This window comes from Microtus oregoni, unplaced genomic scaffold (assembly GCF_018167655.1).
Source record: "Microtus oregoni isolate MIOR12 unplaced genomic scaffold, Mior012 000006F_ref0000085, whole genome shotgun sequence".
Taxonomy (NCBI): Eukaryota; Metazoa; Chordata; class Mammalia; order Rodentia; family Cricetidae; genus Microtus; species Microtus oregoni.
Window position 1 is genome coordinate 6,097,145 of NW_024543065.1, and position 22,730 is coordinate 6,119,874.

General features: G+C 43.5%; 1 protein-coding gene across 2 annotated transcripts in view; it reads left to right on the forward strand.

The window, feature by feature from the left end:
* The window catches only part of Stx7 (syntaxin 7), a 45,680-nt gene that overhangs the window by 5,217 nt on the left and 17,733 nt on the right, over window positions 1-22,730 (forward strand). For both annotated transcript variants that reach the window (XM_041654185.1, XM_041654184.1), the window contains exon 2: window positions 695-844. In XM_041654185.1, coding sequence (XP_041510119.1) covers window positions 760-844 — 85 coding nt within the window. In that variant the 5' untranslated portion in view covers window positions 695-759. The remainder of the gene's footprint in view (window positions 1-694; window positions 845-22,730) is intronic.

Below are 22,730 nucleotides of genomic sequence, written 5' to 3' on the forward strand. Positions count from 1 at the left end.
TAGGACACTTGAGCATAGCCAGATGTTAGTATCCTTGTACTCATCTGTTGGAAATCCCAGTGGTTTTGTACCGGATTATGGTCAAACTAAACCTGGAAACCAAGACTTATTCTTCTGAGATAATTATTCGCTATGTTAGCAAACATAGGTGACTTTGGAACCTAAACCCTGGGCTTAAATCTCACCTTCATCAATGGGTGGTTTTGTTACTTTGGACCAGTTACTTAATCGTTATAAGCCGCAGTTTGCTCAAAAGAACCGTGAAGGAGGACTTTAAAGGGGAGGTTGTGAAGTTAAGTTAGATAGCTCGTGTGAACTATTCTCACTTCACAGATATGTTGTAATCATTGGGTCATTCTTCTCCTTCCCTTTGTGGGTTGCCTCCCGCTGATACCAGCCATGAATCATTTGGTTTAGGGCTGACCACAAGCTTGCCTATCCTTTGATAAATATCATTTGTCTCTCCCACGTGTTCTAGATCTGTCCAATTGGTCTTCACATCTAAGCTTTTGTTCTCCATACTAATCATACCTAAGTATACAACTTAGATGTTTAGGTCTTAGAAATGTTCTCTAGAAAATAGCAGCAGTAGTAATTTTCCTTTCTTAGCACTCTGAACACCCAAGTGGGTAATTCGGGAAATGGACGCCAATATTTTCAAAAAATATAATTGTACAACTTTTATGTTTTTCAGGTGACTCCTTGAAAACCAGATAGCCTACTTGCAGCTGATGAAATCAGCCAGTCAGCCAACCAGCCATGTCTTACACTCCGGGGATCGGTGGGGACCCTGCCCAGTTGGCGCAGCGCATCTCTTCTAACATCCAAAAGATCACACAGTGCTGTGAGTTCGGTTCCAAAATGACTTCAGTGTTGCTTTCAGTTCTTTATTGAACTTGGTGGTAAACTTGATACAACTGTAGCAGTTCAGGGAGGAGGGAGGAAGGAGCGTTCTTCTAGGAACACATCTGAAGAGGCTAGAGCTGCTTAGAACAAGTGTGGAGATAATTCACAAGAAAAGCAGAATGCCAGCACAGGCCCAAGTTGCGTTCTTTCATTAATAAAGTAAAGATTTACAGGTCGATGTTTGATTTACTCTGAGACCACCTGCGTTTTGAAGTTGAGATCTGCTGACTTAGTCTGAAAGGTTAAGATCTAATGAGCACTACTAAGAGGTCAAAAGTTTTATGCTTATTAAGAATAAAATCTGAGCAGATATTGCTTAGGCTAAGTTTGTGCTTGCGAATGTGCGGCATAAAATGAAAAGAGGCAGGAAAGGAGTCTGCAGGCGTCTCTGTTCCTTTCTGTGTTGCTGTGACAAAATACATGAGATGGAAAGGCTGTAAAGTAATGGGTTATTTAGACACAGTTCTGGAAGACAAGATACACGGGATGGACAGGCTATGAAGAAATGCATTATTTAGACACAGGTCTGGAAGACAAAATACACGAGATGGACAGGCTATGAAGAAATGCATTATTTAGACGCAGTTCTGGAAGACAAAGAACACAGCACCAGCGTCTTCTTGACTTCTGATGAGGACTTGTTGACACAAGATGTCACCTGGTTAGCAAGGAAGCAGGAGAGTGAGGTGAGGTAGCCACACTTGCTGTCTGTCCACCGCTGTCATGGGGACTAATCCAGCTCAGAGAGACCAAGAAATATATTAATCACCTCTCAGGACCACCTCCCAACACTACCGCTTTGGGGATCAAGCCTCAACATGACATTCACACTATAGCAGAAGGGGATATTAATCTGCGGAGATATTATGGAAGATGGTGTAGATTCCCCAATGAACTTCCGTTGCTATAGAGAAAGCAAGCTAACAGACCCAGTTTACCCATAAACTCATGTATGTGTGTATGCATGTGCATATTCATAGGCATATGGGTTTTGGTTTTCAATTTAATTCCCTGAATCACAGCTAATCACACACTCTAGACTATTCTAGGCATCTTTCTCTCGGTTCTTTGGGAGATTGCCAGAACTCTTTTTTTTTTTTTTTTGAGACAGTGTCTCAATATATATATCTGGCTCAGAACTTGCTTTGCAGACCAGGCTGGCCTCAAACTCACCGAGATTTGCCTGTCTTTGTCTCTGGAGTGCAGGGATTAAAGTTGGGTGCCACCACATAAGATACCAGGACTCCTTGACAACAGGCTAACACGTGCTAACACACTACTAAAGTACAGAATGTTTTCAAATGATCTTACTTTTTTTAATTTATCATAACTGTCCTACATAAGTGATTTAAATGAGATGCCAGTGTACTTTTGGAGGTCAAGGGAATAAGGTTCCTGTATAGATGTCTCTAGAAGGTACTGATGTCCATTCTCACTTAGAGTCATTTGTGTTTTCTTTGGCTGCTGTCAGTGGCTATCATCATGCTGTCTATGACAGGCAGTTGAGAGCTTCATCAAGACTGTTCCAACTTCTTGCTCTTCTGGGTTCAGATTGCTCTGATCTCCCCATGGCTTCCTTGCTGCTTGTTGTATAAGACACTGATTGGCCTCAGGTGAATGTAATCATTGGTGTAAGGTTTAAGGGGGCTGATAGTTCAGTTTATGCACATGGAACACCTAGACCTTTTGAAGAAAGGATGCCAAGTAGAATAGATCCTCTTGGCTCCTGTGATAAAATGGTGCCAGGCATTCAGAAGACTGAGGATTGACTGTAGCACTCTGAGATTACCTAAGTGGTAAACACTAGACAGGACAGGAGGTACCTGAACTGGAGCTTGTGGAAGCTTGGGCTAGAAGGAGGAGAGGGCTAGTTTAAATCAGGCCGTGCTTGCTACGAAAGAGATCAGTTGTTCCAGCCGCAGGAGACGTGATACTCTGAGCCAGGGTTGAAAGCTACAGTGTGGATGACAACTGAGTAGCCATCCTAACTACAGTCTATAGCACTCTTGGGTTGTGCACAAGGCTCCCCCAACTGTTCACCACTCTTAAGATGGGGCCAAGCTGAGCCGCATAGTCCAGGCCTATAGTTCCAGATACTCAGGAATCTGAGACAAGAAGATTACAAGTTCAAGTCTTGCCTTGGCTACAGAGGAAGTTCAAGACCAACCTGTGCAACTTAGTGAAACCTCTATGTCAACATAAAAAGTAAGAAGAGGACTATGGATATGGTTCAATGATAGGGTCCTCAGCTAGAGTGTGCATGGCCCTAGATTCAATTCAGTAATTATGATATTTTTTTAATGAAGACTGAGATCATTAAGTCAAGGAAAGATCTAGTCACTCTCTTCAGATATGCAAAGCACTGTCTTGTCAAGTATGAAACCGAAGCTACATGTACTATACATTGGGGGCTACTACACAAGTTCACAGCTCCTGGGAATTACACCCTAAGCTGAGAAGGAGGAAGGGCTTTTGTATAATCCAAATTGCTAAAGAATGGCTTTGCCTCTTAAAAGCGAGGTTACCAAGAGACTAGAAATAGTGGTCAGGTAATTCCCAAGTCATTTATCCAGAAATTTAAATATTTAAATGATGTTTCAGACTAAGTGGCTTTTATTCGTGATATTCTGTTTGGCACATTGAACAGCAGCTCCTTGAGTATCTATTACACATTGGACATTGTTTCAGCAATCCTTTACGGTTCTGTCTTCATAGAGTACAGTGGAGTTGTCAGCAGCATATGGTATAAAAGTTAATTAGCAACATGGTCTTCTGTGAGGAATTCATAGTGAAGGAGATGAGGAAGCAGTCATCTGGGGGGGTGGGGCTTTGTTGTTTAGATGCACCCTGATATAGGAGGAAGGCCTGGCAGAGACAGCTACAGGAACAGGTCCCATGAAGGAGCTCACGAGCAGGAAACATCCCAAGAGCTTGAGTTGCTCAGAACATAGGGGGGAAGAACAAACTTCTGTGTCCAAAACACTGGACTTGAGGCTAGAGTTGCCTGGGGGGAAATGAGAGGAGACTGGGTGAGTTACCTCAGGCTTTTTCTGCTCTAGAGGGGCTTAGATTCACTGTATGAGGCAGTCGGAATCACAGAAAGCCTAAGAGGAGACGACACACATCACTCAGGCAGCTACTTAGGGACAGATAGGAGGGGAACAAGGGGGCATCTTTTGGTCTTTGGAGAGGTCTATTTCTAGAGATGTTGTCATGTGTCAGGGTTGTATCTGTGAGGATGGAGAGACAGGAAGAGTGTGTTTAGGCACAGAGCCAGGAGGACTTGGCAGGTGTATATGGGCAGGGCTGGGAGGCAAGGAGAGGTTCATACTTTTTGCACAGAGCCCAGGAGTTAATGACAAGCATGAACGAGATGAGAAGCACTACCCTCCGGGACAAGGCAGCGAGGATTATGTATCCCTCTGGTACATTCTTTAATCTTTGCTACAGCCCTGGGGAAGTACGTTACCACTGGGTCACTTCACCCTTGATCATGTAAATTTCATAGTGTCTTTTGGACCTCTAAATGGAAATACCAGAGAGTTGAGATGTATGAATTTGGAAACTGGGAATGCTCCCCAATTTGGAATTTAAAATATGGGATCACAGCACAAGTGGTATCTGAAACATTAGATCTGAAAAATTCATCTGAAAATGACTGGGGCGTTAAGAACCATGGAAGTCGGGAAGACAGTAGCATGAAGAATCTGAGTGATCAGAGGACTAAGAAAATAGAGATGAGGTAACTTTTTCTTTGAAGAATTGTAGTAATATGGGGCGGCAGGGCTGCGTCCCCCACACCCGGCCGCCCACATGGCTAGCTTATGCCCCCAAATAATTACACAGACACTGTATTCTTTTAAACACTGCTTGGCCCAATCTCTTCTAGGCTAATTCTCACATATTAATTTAGCCCACTTCTAATCATCTGTGTGTAGCACCCCAAGGTGCGCTTACCAGGGAGATTCTAGCCTAGTCCATCCTGGGTCGGAGCTTCATCCCGGGAGCGGGGCATGGCGTCTCTCTCTGAGGCGTCTGCTCCCGAGAGAGCTGTGGAGTCTCTGACCTCACTTCCTCTTCCTCCCAGCGTTCTGATCTGTTTACTCCACCTACCTATGTCCTAACCAATAAAATGGGCCAGGGCAGTTCCTTTATTAGCCAATGACCTTCCTCCATCATTTCCCCTTTTTCGGTTTAAACAAAAAAAAAAAGGCTTTAACATAGCAAAATTACATATAACAGTTATCAAGTAAAAGTTACAATAATCTTTATCATAACTACGGAAAACTGTAACTATAACTATTCTTAACTCCATCAAAGACTCCAGAAAGATATAATATTACCTAAGTAAACAAGAACGAAGAAACTTCAAACTCTAGAAATGACAAAGACATCTCGCTGCCTGGACAGTCACCCAAAGTTCTTTTGTACCGTTGGGGCATCCATCTTCAGCCTTCAGGCCCATGGTATCCAGCAGACATTTCCATAAAGCAGGAAAATTCAAAGGCAGTTCAGTCACTATCTGTTGTGTCCTGCAGAATGTCTCGCAGACTCTTTCAAAATGAATCAGGAACCCCAAAAGATCATCTCACCTTAGGCAAGTTCAGTAGTCCTCTCTCTGCGGGTTCTCTGTGTCCAGTTTATGCAATAGTCCAGGCAAGAGCAGTTTCTTGCCCAAATGGCTATCAAACTCCATAAGGTGCCTCTTCGATGCCCATCTTCCTCTTGAAGTAGATTGGTGCTGCCAGGAGCAGACGTGTCTCATTGTCATGAAAAGTCCTCAGTTATTAAAACATTTAAAATGCCATATTCTATAATCTTTGAAAGACATGAAGAATGTCTATCTAAAATATATCTCTATATATCTAGAAAATCTAACTAACATGACTACAAGCTTTACTATTATCGATGATTATCCATTAACAACCTATATTTCTTAATTATACAGTACATATTTAAATGAACTACACAATCACAACACCTTAATCAATATCAGAAACACTTATACATATAACAAAATTGACCTTAAATCTCTATCAATAAAGCAAAATCTATACTAATGCAAATTATTCATACCTATATCATATCCCCCTTTAAATGTAAAAGAACATTTATAAACATTTTTTGGGAATATGGGCGCAGTTATTTCTCTCCAAACTGCTTCCTGCTGAATGGGGGCGTCGTTAATTAGGTCTTTCATGGTACAACCTGTGTGCTAGTTTCATCTCAGTTGGCAGTTGAGCGAAGCAATTTTTTGAAGGCGTTCACACCAACCCTTCAGGAGGGCGTGGTCCATCATACCAAATCGGAATAGAAGAAATGAACAGCTTCTCATCCTCTGTGAAAACAAAATAAGAAACTCCTTTCCAAAGTATCATATCCTTAGATCCAAATTCATAATATCTATGTTGGATTAGTTCAGCAGTATTTATAAATAAATATCTTTTAGCAGCTGTTGCTCCTTTCTCAGCATTCAAACAATTCAAAGAGAGCATAATAGCATACAGTATCAAAATTCTCTGTGTATTTTCCATCTTTGTACAGCTTTGTTTTAACCTCTATTTAGTTTATTTTTACTTTTAACTTTTTGCTTTTTGAGACAGGTTCTCTGTATCTTTGACCTGAAGTAACTCTGTAGACCAGACTGTCTTTGAACTCTCAGAGATCCGCCTGTCTCTGCCTCCCAGGCATTCGGGATTAAAGGTGTACACTACTACACCTTGAACTCACAGAGATCTGTTTGTCTCTGCCTTCTAGGCACTGGGATTAAAGGCGTGTGCTACCACACACAACAACTCTCTTCCTTTTTTTATTTTTTACTTTAAGAACTTCAACTTTTAGTCTGCATATATTTTTAACACACTGTAAACCATTTAAAAATTTTCTTTGTCTTTGAATCTCTTTACTGTATATCTCTCTTTTTCTGACCACAAGAGCCTTTAATTTACCAAGCAATCTCAGTAGGATTAAAGGCGTGGCTTTGCCGGCTGGATCCAGCCCATTCCTTAGCATTCCAGCCTCATGGCTGAGGTACTGGCTGTAGCCATATTTACTGCAACAACTGTACGGCATTTCAAGGTCCCTGCCAGCAAGTGAGCTACAACAGACAACACTCAAGTCCTCTCTCGGTAGTCGGCCCTCCTGCCTCAAACAGTCAGAGTTTGCCCTGGCAGGATGGCCCAGAAAGCCGGCATTTTTAAACGGCGCAGCTTTTTTCCTGCTACGGCTGAAAACCGAAAAGCATGCGTTCAGCTTTTCATCAACACCGTTTAAGTGTTTCGTGGCAGGACCTCTTAATGAGCTGCAGACTTTGCAGCTAAAGCTGAGTCGGGAAGCCTCTCTTAGATGAGGAGCTTGCTTGCCTCTGGCAAGCAGAGTAGACCCGAGAACACAGCGAGTCTAGTTGCCATCATACAAATCGTAGCACTTTACTCCAAATGCTCTATTCAAAAGCTCTGTCTCCCACAGGAGCCAGACAGAGATCACAATGGCGGCACAGCCCCAGGAAGTCGCGCTTTAAAATGACACAGCCTTTTTTTCTGCTACTGTTGCTGAATCAGGAAATCTCTCTACAGCACGCCACCAACAAACAGCAAAAATCTGTGTTAAACTCTCTTTCCCTTATTTTTAAGCCTTCTCAGGTTTTTTAAGTGGGTTTAGTTGTTCACACGTCTGGGCGCCAAATGTAGTAATATGGGGCGGCAGGGCTGCGTCCCCCACACCCGGCCGCCCACATGGCTAGCTTATGCCCCCAAATAATTACACAGACACTGTATTCTTTTAAACACTGCTTGGCCCAATCTCTTCTAGGCTAATTCTCACATATTAATTTAGCCCACTTCTAATCATCTGTGTGTAGCACCCCAAGGTGCGCTTACCAGGGAGATTCTAGCCTAGTCCATCCTGGGTCGGAGCTTCATCCCGGGAGCGGGGCATGGCGTCTCTCTCTGAGGCGTCTGCTCCCGAGAGAGCTGTGGAGTCTCTGACCTCACTTCCTCTTCCTCCCAGCGTTCTGATCTGTTTACTCCACCTACCTATGTCCTAACCAATAAAATGGGCCAGGGCAGTTCCTTTATTAGCCAATGACCTTCCTCCATCAAAGAATGTTGAGGCCTCCTCTGAGATACTGATGGAGGAGGAGCAGAGAGAGTAATCTCATTATGTATTCCAAGTGCAGGGTAAAAAGAACTGCTTTGTCCATTTAAAAAAACATCCCAGAATTCTGCTCGCCCATGCTTATGTGTTAGATGCTATCTGCCAGGGGTGTGTTTGATCTGGGGATTGTCCTACTTGAGAGAGAAAGGGTGACCCACAGTTTTGTAGACAACTAACAGCCTCTGCCCCGGAAGTCGATGATGGTCAGAGCAGAGGTGCATTTCCTCACTAGAAGGGAAAACTCTAGAACTTTAGTGTGTAATTTTCGAAGAAAAGTCTTCCAAGGCCTTGGGGGCCTGGGAATGTGCCACTAGAGCAGGAATTCTCAACCTGCGGGTCATGACCTTTCACAGGGGCCACCTAAGACCTTTAAACACAGGCGTTTACATTACAGCTCATAACAGTAGCAACATTACAGTTAGGAAGTAGCAATGAAAACGGTTTTACGGTGGGAGGTCGCCACAGCATGAACTGTGAAAGGGCCACAGCTTCAGGATGGTTGAGGACCACTGAGCTAGAGAGTGGTTCGCCTTTCACCTCCTCTGCAAGGTGAATCCAGGTATCACACTGGTGGAAGCACCGTCTGCTCCCGAGTACATTTCCCTTTCTGTGAAATATAAGAAAAGGGAGGACAGAGACGGGCTTATGTGGCATGAGCACCTGAGATAGTGAAGGTGCAGTCCAGAGGGAGGTGGAGAAGTGGGGACTGGTTGGCAGAATGCAAATCTGAAACTTGGTCATGTCTGTAGAGACCGACGTGGCTGTGCTTCTCTAATTCTGAAATTTTGTGTCTGAACTAAAGGAAGTTCAGAGTGAAAGTCCGTGACTGCCTCCCACCTAGTCTGCCGTCCTGTAAGAGCTGTGCAGACCCGTGTGGAAGTGAAAGGCAGAAGTGTGAGATTTCAGTTCCTGTTCCCGCAGTCTGACAGTGCTATTAATACAGACGGTCGCGATGGAGTAAGGGTTCTCTGCACCATGGGTGCTCCTCCTTGACACTAACATTTGCATCTTCTAACTTGTGTCTTTCCAGAGTACCTGATTTTATAAACGAGTCTAGGGAAGGTATTGTGAGTAAGGTAGCTGGAAGGCAGGCATCTGCAAGGCAGGCATCTGCTCAAGCAGGACCCAAGGCTTCCTGGGGCTGCAGTGACTACTATTGAGTTTTGTACTTTATTTTACAAAAAGAAAACAAACATATTATTATTATTATTATTATTGGAATCTAAGAATAACAGCAAGAATATAATGTTGTTTTCTTTTAACAATGTTCTGGAAGGAAGTTCTGTTTTGCAAAGCATAGGATAGGTGAGGGTATTTTTTATGAGGTACTGGGTATTGAACTGAGGGCCTCATACACGTGAAGCAAGTGCTCTGCCACTGAGCTGTGTCTCCAGCATCCTTAGCCCCAGAGCATAGTAGTTTAAACTTAAGTGATTTTTGCTGTTCAGTCACTTCACTTTTTGTTGAAGGGGATCTATACTGTTATAAATCTGCTTCAATGGTAAACACTTAGCTATGGCACTGATATAATGTATAGTAAACAAAATATTTATACATCATAAGTGTTTACACATAGATGTAACACATATATGCTACACATTAGAGTTGCTTAATTACTTTGAAACAATCTGACCTTTCAAAAACAGGTTGAATAGATGTAACAAACCAGAACTTTATGGATTTCTATGTGAACTCCAATATGGAGCATTAAAATGATGCAGCGGATATTTTTATCCCTTGCTGTAGGCTGTTGATCTCTAACAGAGTTGTTCAGACATTTGTGCTGCCAGCCCTCCCTCCTGTGCCTGTGTGCCATAGGCAGTGCTTTCTGTCTGAGGTTTGATGTGGCGGTTAGTCTTCTCAGCTCAAGGTTTCCCAGCAGGCTAGAGTCGCTATGTAAATGAGTGTCCTAGGTCTCAGCACGCATCTCAGAAATGTTTCTCAAAGCTTGAGATTGCAGTCAAAAGGGGCATTTTTATTAGAATATCTGGAATTAGCATAACCACTCATTACATTCTCTCGTCCTGGGTAGTGTCCTCAAGACAACTCCTATCTGTGATGTAGGAGGTCAACAAGCCTGTGTGGGCTGACCAGAGATGATATTTTTACATGGACTATTCATGCTTTCTCAAAGACCTCATTGGAAAAGAATGTCTTTAGAACACACCAAGAGAACTTGTAATTTTGAAGAAGAGGAGAAATATACTGAAACCTTCAGCATGGCACTCCTTCTTTAAACAGCTGGCATGCGTGTATTATTATGTAGTGCACATGCCTGAAAAGTGTGCGGTCCAGTCACTCTCCACCGCCATATCGTGTAGATCGAGGAATCCATTCTGAGCCCCAGAGTCCTGCACTTGCTTACACATCCTCCATGCCCATCAAAGATAAGCAGGATCCGAGTTTTCAGCATCGCTGATAAATTTACCTGATTCTTAAGGCTCATCTGAGAGAGTTAAGTGTGTGTTCTAGTTTGTGTTGGGCTTCACTCTCTTCTGAGTCTGGGGCATTCATCTTTGTGGCTGTAGGTCATTTTTTTTTTTTACAAACAAAAAATGGTTTCCATTTGTAGTATTCCTTATTTGAGCATTTATACCAGTTTACTTTTTTTTTTTTTTTTTTTTTTGGTTTTTCGAGACAGGGTTTCTCTGTAGCTTTGGGGCCTGTCCCGGAACTAGCTCTTGTAGACCAGGCTGACCTCTAACTCACAGAGATCCACCTGCCTCTGCCTCCTGAGTGCTGGAATTAAAGGCATTCGCCACCACCGCCCGGTGCAGTTTACCTTTTCTACTTATGTGCAAGCATTTGAATTTTTTTTTGTTTGTTGTTGGGTTTTTTGAGACAGGGTTTCTCTGTAGCTTTGGGGCCTGTCCCGGAACTAGCTCTTGTAGACCAGGCTGGCCTCAGACTCACAGAGATCTACCTGCCTCTGCCTCCCGAGTGCTGGGATTAAAGGCGTGCACCACCACTGCCCGGCCAGCATTTGAAACTTTTACGTTTTGTTGTTGTTGTTTCGTTTAGGCCATTTGCTGTTATAAACAGTGCTGCTTCTGTTACTAAGCTGGTGAGTCCTAGGCTGTGTGCTTGATTGGTGTTAGTAGCTTCCAGAAGTGCTTGCTTTCTCCAGCAGGTGTATCAGACTTCACATAGTTCCAATTCCTCTCCAAGGTGAACAGCCTGAAATCTTGTCCACTTCAGCAACATTTTTAACTCGTTGTGGCTTAATTTGCATTTCTCTAATTTGAATCAGGAATTTTTTTTTCTTTTTTTTTTTGGTGAATGTAGCTGTTAGGAAACTGAGAGGACAGAACATTCTGTAATCCAGCAAGCCGTGTGTACTTTGTCTAAAATCAGAGACAAAGAGCGTGAGCCTGAACAAGTTCTTTCTTTTCCTAGAGTGTGGTTTTTTGGGGTTTTCTGGGTGGGTCTCTTCCAGCTTTCTGCAGCATCACAGCCAGAGTCTCGGGGACTCCTGAGAACCTTCTTACACGGGCAGTGCGGTGCTTTTCCTCCTTTTCCTGAGCTCTGCAGTGCGTACTTACAGGATCCCATCGTGGACGCAGCCATTCCGAAGAGCAGCTAGAGCAGCCGTTCTCAGTCTTCCTAATGCTGTGACCCTTTACTGCAGCTCCTCATGTCATGGTGTCCCCAATAAAATTATTCATTGATACTTCATAATTGTAACTTTGCTACTGTTATGAATCATAATGTATAAACATCTGATATGCAGAATATCTGATGTCAGAGCCCAAAGGGGTTATGACTGACCCACAGTTGAGAACTGCTGGTCTAGAGTACCACAAGGATTATGGAGCATTTTATTATAGTTGAAGGTGGGAGTTATAGGCATAAATGTTTCTAGAGTGAGTTATGCCAGAATTAATTAATTTAATAATTGAAGGAAATTGATAAATAGAATTGAGAACAATTAACTATGAAACAGTATTTTGGGGAAAAAAAGTGTCTATACATAGTTGTTATGTTAAGTCTATGCCATTGATGGATAGTTTGTTACTGAACATATATAATGGGGTGAGGACGTAATTCAAATAATCCCAAGATAACGCCAAAAGATTTTAGGTATTTTTTACTGTAAGGGGAAAACTCACAGACAGAAAACAAAAAGTCCAACCTCAAGGTGTGTAAGGCGGGAATAAGGGAGAGATGGGCTGGCCAGCGGTTTTCTCCAGGTACCAAAAGGTTTTGTCCTAACCTGGTCCAACCTCTGAAAGGTCATTGGCTGAGGGAGGTTCCCCATCACCCAGAATCACACAGATGGCCCTGCTTACATTCTATGGGACAAAACAATCAATAGGGTATAAAAAAGAGATCTGTAAAGAAGAATGGCTGGCCAAAGCAGAAGGGAAAAAGAGGTTGAAGACGGAGTAACCAGATGTAATATATACATGTGTGAAATTGTCAAAGAATAAAATTTGTCAATAAAGGTATTTTTTTAAAGGAGACTCATAGGTGGCGAAAAACTTTAAGAAAATAAACTAATCAAATCCATTGGTACCAACGCTTTCCATCAGGGCCTAAGAGCAGTTAAGAATACATGCTGTTCTTGCAGAGGACTGGGGTACAGCCCTCAGCACACATGGGGTGACACACAAACTCCAGTTTCAGGGGATATAACACCTTCTTCTGACACCCCTCCCCCCAGGCACAGGATTCACATGGAGGCAAAACACTCATACACATAAAATAAAAAGCAAGCAACTCTAAAAAGAAAAAAAAATTAAAAAGCTTTCCCATCAGAAATTGAGTATAGCAGTTTCTGCTGAAGCTCCCTAATAATACCACAGTTGCTTTTCCACATAGGTTTGTTTTCTGAAGCTCTCTGGGAAGGTACATGTAAAAATTTGAGCCTTTGCTATTAATGTTAAAAGAAGATAATAGAAACAGGTTTTGTGGTAAAATCATTTGTTTCATTTTTAAGTCATATGCCAGCTACAGACTCAACTATTTCGTTAAGCATAATATTGATTAGAATTTTAGAAGAATCCGCACTGTTCAGTAACTGTTCTGACTTCACACATGCTGTTCTGGTTTATTAAGAATAATCCTTGCTTAGTACTTGATGACATAAGGTTCTTAGGACTTTGAAATGAAGTCAGACATCTCTATAAAACGATAGGTTCTTAAGAGGGAGTGGGCTGGGCAAACTGGGGAGGAGTTAGGAGTGAGTCTAGCCCAAATACATTGTCTGAAATGCTCTAAGAATTAATAAAAATAGTTTTCAAAATACATGTCCTTTTTCTCTGGCCTAGTAAAGAGACATATAAAATAAAGAAACTAGTACTTTGACTTTTCTTTTTGGAGCCAGAGCAAGCTCCCCCGTAAAAAGCACTCCAGTCCCAAGAAGTGAGCAGATTTGCTGGAACCATGTTTACTCAGAAACGGGAAGTGATTTTATGCAGAGGTCTTTTGGTGGAACGAGAAGGTAGAGGAAAAGGAGTTGGCAACTCAGCCTTCCCTCCTCCTGTGCAGTCGAGTATGCCTCCATTTCTCCTGCCACAGCATCGGAAAACACGGGGCTGAGATTATTTCCCCCCTTGCATACCAGTAGCTTCGGAGTTGTCATAATTTTGCCTGAGTTGTTGACACAGTACTGAGGGAGGTAGGAGAATATCTCTTATCCATGGGAATCTTAAAGAGAAAGACACCTTTTTTTTCCTCTCTGGTGACCTGTCCCGCAGGTAGAGCATGAATACACTCTTGTTTGTTGTTTTATCCACTAAATTCTTTTCTTTTTCTTACTGAGTGGTTTTAAGGTACTTCCTGGAACTTTCTCACTTCCCTGGGTGTGACTCACGTAGGGGCTGATGCCCTGAGCATGAACTCTCTTCCCTTTGGTATACTCTGATCTGGGAGATTTCCCTGGTTGGATCCAATCTAAGTGCACAGCCCACTAGTTTGTACGTCATCTTGACCTTGTCTCTTCATTTCTACACCCCCCCCCCCCCCACACCTGCCGGGTTCACTTTGTTCTCACTACTTCAAATGATAGCAGCCTCCAAATTGTTCTCTGCTTCCTTTCCTGCCTACACAGTCTTCTTGCAGCATAAACAAGGCAGACTTTTAAAACTATGGATCACCCCCCCCTCCCCCCCCCCCCCCACACACCACCCATTAAAATTCACCTGTAACTTTCTTGGCTCTGTAATCAAGCTTGAACCCCTATACCGCTCACACCCTAATCTGCCCCCTGCACCCACTCATCATCTACCTCAGGTTCTTTCTGCACCTTCTAGCAGTGACCCTTTTTAACCTCAGGGCTGTGGTGTTTGCTTTCTTTTCAATTGGCTCCTTTGGGGATAGTACATTTCCTTAGTGTTGCCTTATTCGACCAATTCTCTAATAATTTCTTCATCAGCTTCCTTTGTTTTTATAGTGTCTTCTATCAGAAAAATGTGGAGTATAATTACAATTTTTTCTCTGTGTCCCCCATTAAAAAGTTAGTCTTTGAGACAAAGGTTTTAATGTTACAACCATCAAAATATTTATATGAAATTCTTTTTAAAAAATAAGGTTATAATATACAAAAGGTATTATTTTTTTCACTATTTACTTTTTCTCCTGCTTCTGCTACCTTCATGTGGTTCATTATTGGATGCTACATCTACTTTTTAACAATCCTAACAATCCCTTATTCATGGAAATTTTATCCCAAGATTCCATGCTTATTTATGACTGGGGGATCTTGACATGTATGCCGTCTGTATCAGTGCATCCTTGGAGAGCTACATAGATCAAACGCAGTGTTGCCCATATGATGCTACATTTACTTACATAGTTACAGTTATTGTTAGCTTTATGCACCATGAGTATAATCTGTGTCCAGTGATTGATTGAGCCACAGTGTTGCTTCCCTTTTATGCAGTTACAGTTTGTGGCTAGTTGCGCAATAGCCTCATATGCATTTGGTCGGCCAGAAGTTGACGAGTTATTCTTTAGGTTTGACTAGTGTTTGTTTCCTGGAATTATTTAGACAATTCTTGTCCTTTGTTTGTTTCCTTATCAAACTGTTTACTTGTTTGTTCTTCACCAATTCCTGAGTAATATTTTTCATTATAGAGTTATTGTCTTTTATGTGTTTACCAAATAGGGTTTTTCATAAAGTAGTTGATACGGTTAGTTACTTTGGAAGAACCCACATAGGACATGCATAGTGTTCTGCTTTGGTATATTTATGGTTCCTAGTCTTCCTTCTATGGTATAGTTATCGTGATCGTTGAAGAAACCAGCAATGAATTAGTGATATTAGTTATGACCTTTTACTTCTATGAGATGAATTTGTCTTCATCCCCTGTGAAGTCAAAGAGCCCGTCCACAGATGTAACCAAGGTTTGCTTGTAGTCATGAACCACTACGTGGGAATGTGAAAGTCTTTGCCTTTAATACAACCCAACTGAGGCCTGACCACTGGGAAGACTCAGAGTATTGCCTTGCTGCTGGGCACGAGTTAGAAGGGGGTTGGTCAGGAAATATCTGCCGATTTTAGCTATATTGTCTTTTAGGCAGGTTTCTTTGTTTGAAAGTGATTCTTGCTATGTGGCTCCTGTTGGTCTTGAATTTGTAATCCATCTGCCTCCAGAGTGGTGAAATTCTAGTATTTATAACCACATCTGATGCCTTAATCTAATATTTTATTTTAAATTTTTTATTTTGTATGCGTGTGTGATATGTGTATGGTGAGTGTGTGTGTTTATATGTAAGTATGTAAGTACAGGCATATGTTTCATAGTGCAGAGATCAAAGGACAACCTCAGGAACTCACTTGGGACAGGGTGCTTTGCTGTGTGTTGCAGATGCCAGGCTCCCTGGCCAGTGAGCTTCTGGGGACTGTCCTGTCTCAGCCTTCCAACTTGCCATGGGATCACTGGGAATATAGAAATGTGTGACTCTGTTTGCTCTACATATCTTCTAGGGATTTGAATTCAGGGTCTCATGCTTGTGTGGCAGACATTTTATCCACCTTATCCACCGAGTCAGCTCCCCACCCTTTACCTAGACATTTCAGATCCTTTACTTTGTATATTCAGTGTCTTGTGTTAAGTACCCTGCATTTTAAAAATGCTGTTATCAGATTTTACCATCAAGTCTATCAGATAAGAAAACTTGGAATGCTTTTGGAATGCTTAAATTGCTTTCTCAAGTTCATACAGTTATAGGAAGTTTGTGTTGGGTCTCAGGACACTCTGATTCATATAACATTGTGTGTTTAGATCTTGTTGTATTGTCTCAGAGTGTTCTCTCTCTCTCTCTCTCTCTCTCTCTCTCTCTCTCTCTCTGTGTGTGTGTGTGTGTGTGTGTGTGTGTGTGTGTGTTTGTAATTTGTCCCAATATATGAAACATCTATTATGTGCTGGACAGTCTGGATGCTAGAGGTATGCCAGTGGATAAAACAGATGTTTGCATCTGTAGAGTGAATGTGTAGTGAGACAAGACATAAGATAAAGATGTGAATTAAAAGGAAAGATTAAGTGGTTTGAACAATAGCAATAAGAAAACCACACTGTATGCTACAGGGGACTGTATCTATGAGGACAGTATCTGGGGGCCAAGTGGGCTTGCCGAGGAGTTAATGGTTGAGCTGATACTTGAACTCATCATTTTTTTTTTTTTTTGGTTTTTTGAGACAGGGTTTCTCTGTGGTTTTGGAGCTTGTCCTGGAACTAGCTGTTGTAGACCAGGCTGGTCTCGAACTCACCGAGATCCGCCTGCCTCTGCCTCTCAAGTGCTGGGATTAAAGGCGTGCGCCACCACCGCCCGGCTTTGAACTCATCATTGAAGCAACTTGTGGAATACATCTTGCAGTGTGAGGATGTTTTGAATGGGGAAAAGACAGAGAGAGGGCTGTTCAGATGACAGCTCACTTGAGGTATTAGAGGTGAAGAGGAGCCAGTACCAGATTAGATCGGCTTCACAGGCCATTGTAAAGTCTTTCACCATGGCTATAACAAGGGTTTGGATAGAGGCTTCACAGTCACAGTGCAGAGGCAGAGGGGGCATGGCTTCAGATGTGTCAGAGTGGTTAGGCTAGAGGAAGTGTGCAAGGGAGCAGATACAGTAGATGGACCATGGTGTGTGTGTTGTATCAAAAGGCCAGTAAAGAGGAAGGTGAGAAGAGGCGGGGCTGATCGGCTTGTGGAGTCAGCCTGCCAGAGGGAAGGAGCCCTGTGCACAGGAGGTAATTGTACGGGATGTGCCTGGCACGACGCTGGAGTTGTGCAGGGGGTGAAGCACGTGACACTGTAGGAGCATGCAGCCATGGCCAAGGGTGGAATTGTTTGGGGGAGCAGTGGAAGGCTCAACCACTTGTGTACTGAAATCCTCAGGAATTAAGATAGGAGTCTGGCTGAGCAAGAGAAGAGTGAGCCAAGAGCTACAGCTGTCAAAAGAGGCAAATGTGGCTGCCCTACCGGAATGCCTAAAACTGCCCTGGACATAGGAGATGGGTTTTGGCACTTTCTGTGCATCAGTTCCTCTGGTATTCACTCAGACTTCATTTCAGAATTTGCCTTCTCTTCTCTTCTCTTCTTTTTTTTTTTTCTTGGGTTCGTATCATAATTAGTATTTTCAGTCAACTTTTTTTTTTAATTTTTATTAATTTATTTATTTATTAAGGATTTCTGCCTCGTCCCCACAACCGCTTCCCATTTCCCTCCCCCTCCCCCGATCAAGTCCCCCCCCTCATCTGCTCGAAGAGCAATCAGGGTTCCCTGACCTGTGGGAAGCCCAAGGACTGCCCACCTCTATCCAGGTCTCGTAAGGTGAGCATTCAAACTGCCTAGGCTCCCACAAAGCCAGTATGTGCAGTAGGATCAAAAACCCATTGCAATTGATCTTGAGTTCTCAGTAGTCCTCATTGTCCGCTAAGGTGAATCCAAAGACAAACACATAGGCATCCTCAGGAATATTAACCTTCATCAGGCGATGAAAGGAGACAGAGACAGAGACCCACACGGGAGCACCGGACAGAAATCTCAAGGTCCAAATCAGGAGCAGAAGGAGACGGAGCACGAGCAAGGAACTCAGGACCACGAGGGGTGCACCCACACACTAAGACAATGGGGATGTTCTATTGGGAACTCACCAAGGCCAGCTGGCCTAGGTCTGAAAAAGCATGGGATAAATCCGGACTAGCTGAACATAGCGGACAATGAGGAATACTGAGAACTCTTCTTTTGTGCTTATGATTTAACTAGGTCTCTGGTTCTCTTGTGGTCTTCCTTCCCACATTTGAAGATCATCTTTCGTGTAGTTGCAGTGCCTCTTTGTCATCCTACAGCCGGGGGATGACTTTGATTTTCCAGTCGGGAGGTTGACATGTGGAAAAGAAAATGACAGTTTTCTCTGCTCAAGGACCCCTCCTACCCAGTCTGTGCTCTGCCCAGGGCGTGGGGGAGGGCTTAGTGACTTTCTTCTTTGCCTGAAAGGATAGTCTTGGCTTTGGAGGGTTGTTCCTAAGCTTTGATCATTCCATAATATTAGTGTCCCAAGATATACAGCTGCCTCTTTCCCAACTGTTCCTCTCCTTTTAGAGAACAGCTAGCCTTCCGTTTAAGTTCTACCCTCCTCTGCCCACCTGCCTTGGCAGGCTGCCCAGTTTTTTATTGCCCAGCGCTAGCTAGTGGGTGGGTACCTCTCTCTTTCTTCTCTCTCTCTTCTCCCGTCCTGTTTCAGGTGGGGACTTAATTATGCTCCATATATACCTTGAACACATAATCTAAAGATGATTATATACAGTATTTTATACTGTATTGTACAGGAAAAAATTTCATAGTGTACAGTTTTCTTCTGTGTCACTGTGCACATGCTCAGCCTGAGTTTTGAATTTGGGTTAGGAATGCTCCATTCACACTGAGCATCTGTGAGCGACAGCAGCTCTTGCTCCTTCACCTGACTCAGCATTCGCTTCGGTCCCTGCCCATCCATGTTGTTACCTGCCCACTATCTGCTTATTTCTCTTCCTTTGGCCTGTGTTTATCCAGCCTTAAGTTTATTTTGATTTTTATAAAAACATATTTCATAGGGATTTCTTACCCTACCGTTTGCATCTGATCTGTGCATCTGGATAGGTGGAAGGAAGGCAGGAAAGGATTCAGAATCAAGCTTCTGCTTCAGTCCTAAAGGAAGCAGATGTGTGTCTTCAGTGACTTAGAAACACCACTGAGTGGTACCTTGGCAGCGAGCAGAGCTCAGCCATTGGGACAGAGGTACGAGTTCGGAGTTTGGACATCATCGCCATATGTGCTTGAGGTGGGCTGGTGACACAGCTGATCCTCTGCTGCTGCTTTCACACAGAATGGCTGGGCTCCCTCCTGTGTGTGCAGGACATCCCCACAGCCCAATCCTCCTCTGTTGGATCCAGTTCCACTCTGCAGCACCAGGTTCTCAACAAGCAACTCAACAATTTACCCAAGAGCAGAGCAGCTCAGCAGTGCATATGTTAAAACAGGAATGCAGAATATCCTTGCCAAGAGGTCCAGCCTGTTGTGTCTGCTCATCTAAAACAAATAAACAAGCAAAACCAGCAAAAACTAACAAACCCCACTTGCTTTGTGCTTTATTATTAAGAACCTGACCCACAGACTTACTCTCTATTAATCCAGCATACCAGCAAACTGCCGGTATATGATACTTGGGTGATTTATGTGCCTTTCTGCCTGGGCGGGGAGCTGATGTGGAAACTAGACATGTTCTAGACCTGAGATTGCTTTACCGATGAAGGGTGAAGTGTGCTATGTCTGTAGGGATGCTGAGCTGGGCAGCAGAGGGTCGGAAATGAGGGACTGAGCTTCTGGAGGCAGAGGCTTTCTTTCCTTCCTACTAGGAAATGGCCACCATGGTTTGGTTTGCCCAGCTAGACGATTAGCTCCTTTCTACAGAAGTCACCAGACAGAGCAAGAGATAAAGCACTTTGAAAAGAGGCCACTGAGTTTTCAGCAGCCATTGTCTGTGTTCTCCGGGAAACAGCTGACCTGAGTTGCTGAGAGCTCACTGACTCTGGACTGATAGCGGGGGAACCTGCCTAGACCAATCTAGGCCCACTGAATGTGGGGGCAGTCTGTGGGGCCACTGGCAGTAGGCCAGGATTTATCCCTAGTGTTTGAACTGGCATCTAGGAACACATTCTCTTTGGAGGGATGCCTTGCACAACTTAGATACAGGGGGGAGAGCCTTGATCTTTCCTCAAAGTGAAGTGTCAGACTTTGCAAGCTCCCCATGGGAAGCCTTACCCTTTCTGAGGAGTGGATGGGGGGGTTGGGGTGGAGGGGAGGGAAGTGGGTAGAGCTGGAGGAGGGGAGGGAGTGGGAACAGGGATAACTATGTAAAATGAGAAAAAGACTGCATTTAAAAATTCTTAATAAAAAAAGGAAAAAAAAGGATGCAACTTGTACATTCCAGTTGCTGTCTTTATGATTCCCTCTAAGTTTGGCAGTATATTGTACGTTATTTGTTGTAGTTTAGGGGACTTTTGCTGTGATGGAACACCACTATCAAAAGCAACTTGATGGTTTATCCTGAATCACAGTCGACTGAGGGAAGCCAAGGTAGGAGCTCAGACCAGGTGGGAACCTGGAGGCAGGAGCTGATGCAGTGACCATGGAGGGGTGCTGCTTGCTGGTTTGCTCCTCTTGAATTGCTCAGCCTGCTTTCTTATAGAAACCAGGGCCACCAGTGCAGAGTTGGCCCCGCCCACAACGGGCTAGGGGCTCGCGCACATTAAACACTGCTTTTAAAAATATGCTGTGTTGCCAGGTGGTGGTGGCGCACGCCTTTAATCCCAGCACTTGGGAGGCAGAGGCAGGCGGATCTCTGTGAGTTCGAGACCAGCCTGGTCTACAAGAGCTAGTTCCAGGACAGACTCCAAAACCACATAGAAACCCTGCCTCAAAAAACCAAAAAAAAAAAAAAAATGCTCTGTGATTGCCTACAGCTTGATCTCATGGAGGCATTTTCTTAATTGAGAGTCCCTCTTCCTAATCATTTTAGCTAGTATCAAGTTGACATAAAACTAACCAAGACATTAATGTTACCGAATTCCCTCAAGCATGAGTGGCAATGGTTAGCAAGGATATTCTTACTGCTTGCTTCTGACTCGTGACCACGGTTTGCTTCTGGTAGGGCCCCGTGCTGGCTCTCGCTGTCTCCAGTACAGGCTGCTTGTCCCTCCGCCTTGTGTTCAGTCAAAGTGAATGACACCTGGGGACTGGGTGGTTTCTGTGCAGAGAGTGCTAAGCAGCTGTGGCTGGAGCCATGCAGTAAATGCCCCGAGTCAGCAGCAGGAAGTGGAATCACATTTCCAAGCCGGGCTGACTCAGATGCCCTTGCAGGTGGCCTTTCCTGGTAGGTGCGGGTGGACTCATCTGCCCTCCGGGGAGCAGAAGACTGAATCGGAGCCTCAGGGTCACACCGGAGTTGCGCCAGCCATTTTGCTTCTGACGCGTTGCAAATGTGCCATTCTGGATTCAGTGATAGAGATGTTTTCTGCTAACAGTGATGGTATATTCTGCCCTTGGCTGTTTGGGGTTATCCGAGGTGCTCTGTGTGGGTTAGAGCAGGATCTGTAGTCCCCAACAGTCTGTCATCCTCACTTGTCAAACATTTACCAGAGCTCCACATTGCCCAGGCTGCAAATCCACTTAACCCCACCTGCACTTTCTGACTGAAAGTGCATACTTTGTTACGAAGCATTTAAGTCCTAGTCCACTAGAGGGCAGCACACCCACACGTGCTTAACAAGAAGAGAGGGTATGTAGGAACTGCTTGGTTTTGATGAAACAATGAACCACTTTTGGGTGGGTTTGTTGGAGATGATGTAATATTTCTGTTGTGAAAAATGTAGTATGTTTGTACAAATGGTACAAAATGGCAGACAGCGGCAGAAGTGATTTCCTTATTTCATTCTCATAGAAGTCTTGATTTGCATTTTGTATTCTACAATAATGTAGACTTCCTTTAGTAATTTGAAAAGTATTCCTTAATATTTATGCATTGTGTTTACTTTAATTGAATTTATAACAATTGAAACTGATCATGACTGTCCTGTAAACTCAGAATACCCCTAGACCATAAACTGAAAGGAACCATACAGTGATGGAGAAAATTACCGGTTTTTGTCCAGCTCTCTAGCCTGCTGGCCATCAGCCTAGCATCATCTTGCCCTTTCTCTGCTCGTTCATTTTCCCTCAGGCATCTTCATGCTATCAGGGCAGCTGAGCTGGGCCAAAGCCAGTTATCCCCATTCCTCTTCAAGAAAAAAACCATCTGCGCAAGCCGTGGGGTCTTCTGCAAAGAAGTTCATTAGCAGTGCAGAGGAACTGTAATACAGCTTCTAAATCTACATAGTGGATAAGAATAACCTGCACAAGCCTGTGCCTCCCAGGCATTAGCAGCACATACTTTCGGGAAATTATAGGGCTTCAGCTTGATGCCTAGGCGCCCTTTGTGGAAAGTTTGCCACATTGTTAAGGATTTATGCCAAAAGCTTTAGTAACATAAAGAGTTCTTAGTACACTGGGTACTGAGTGGAGCTTATGAATACAGAATTTAGTTAATATTTAATAATCAGAGTGGGATGTCAGCTTTTCTATCAAAGTATCAAATAGTAAATATTTCAGACTCTTGCAGGCTTTGTACAATTTTCTACAAATTCTTCA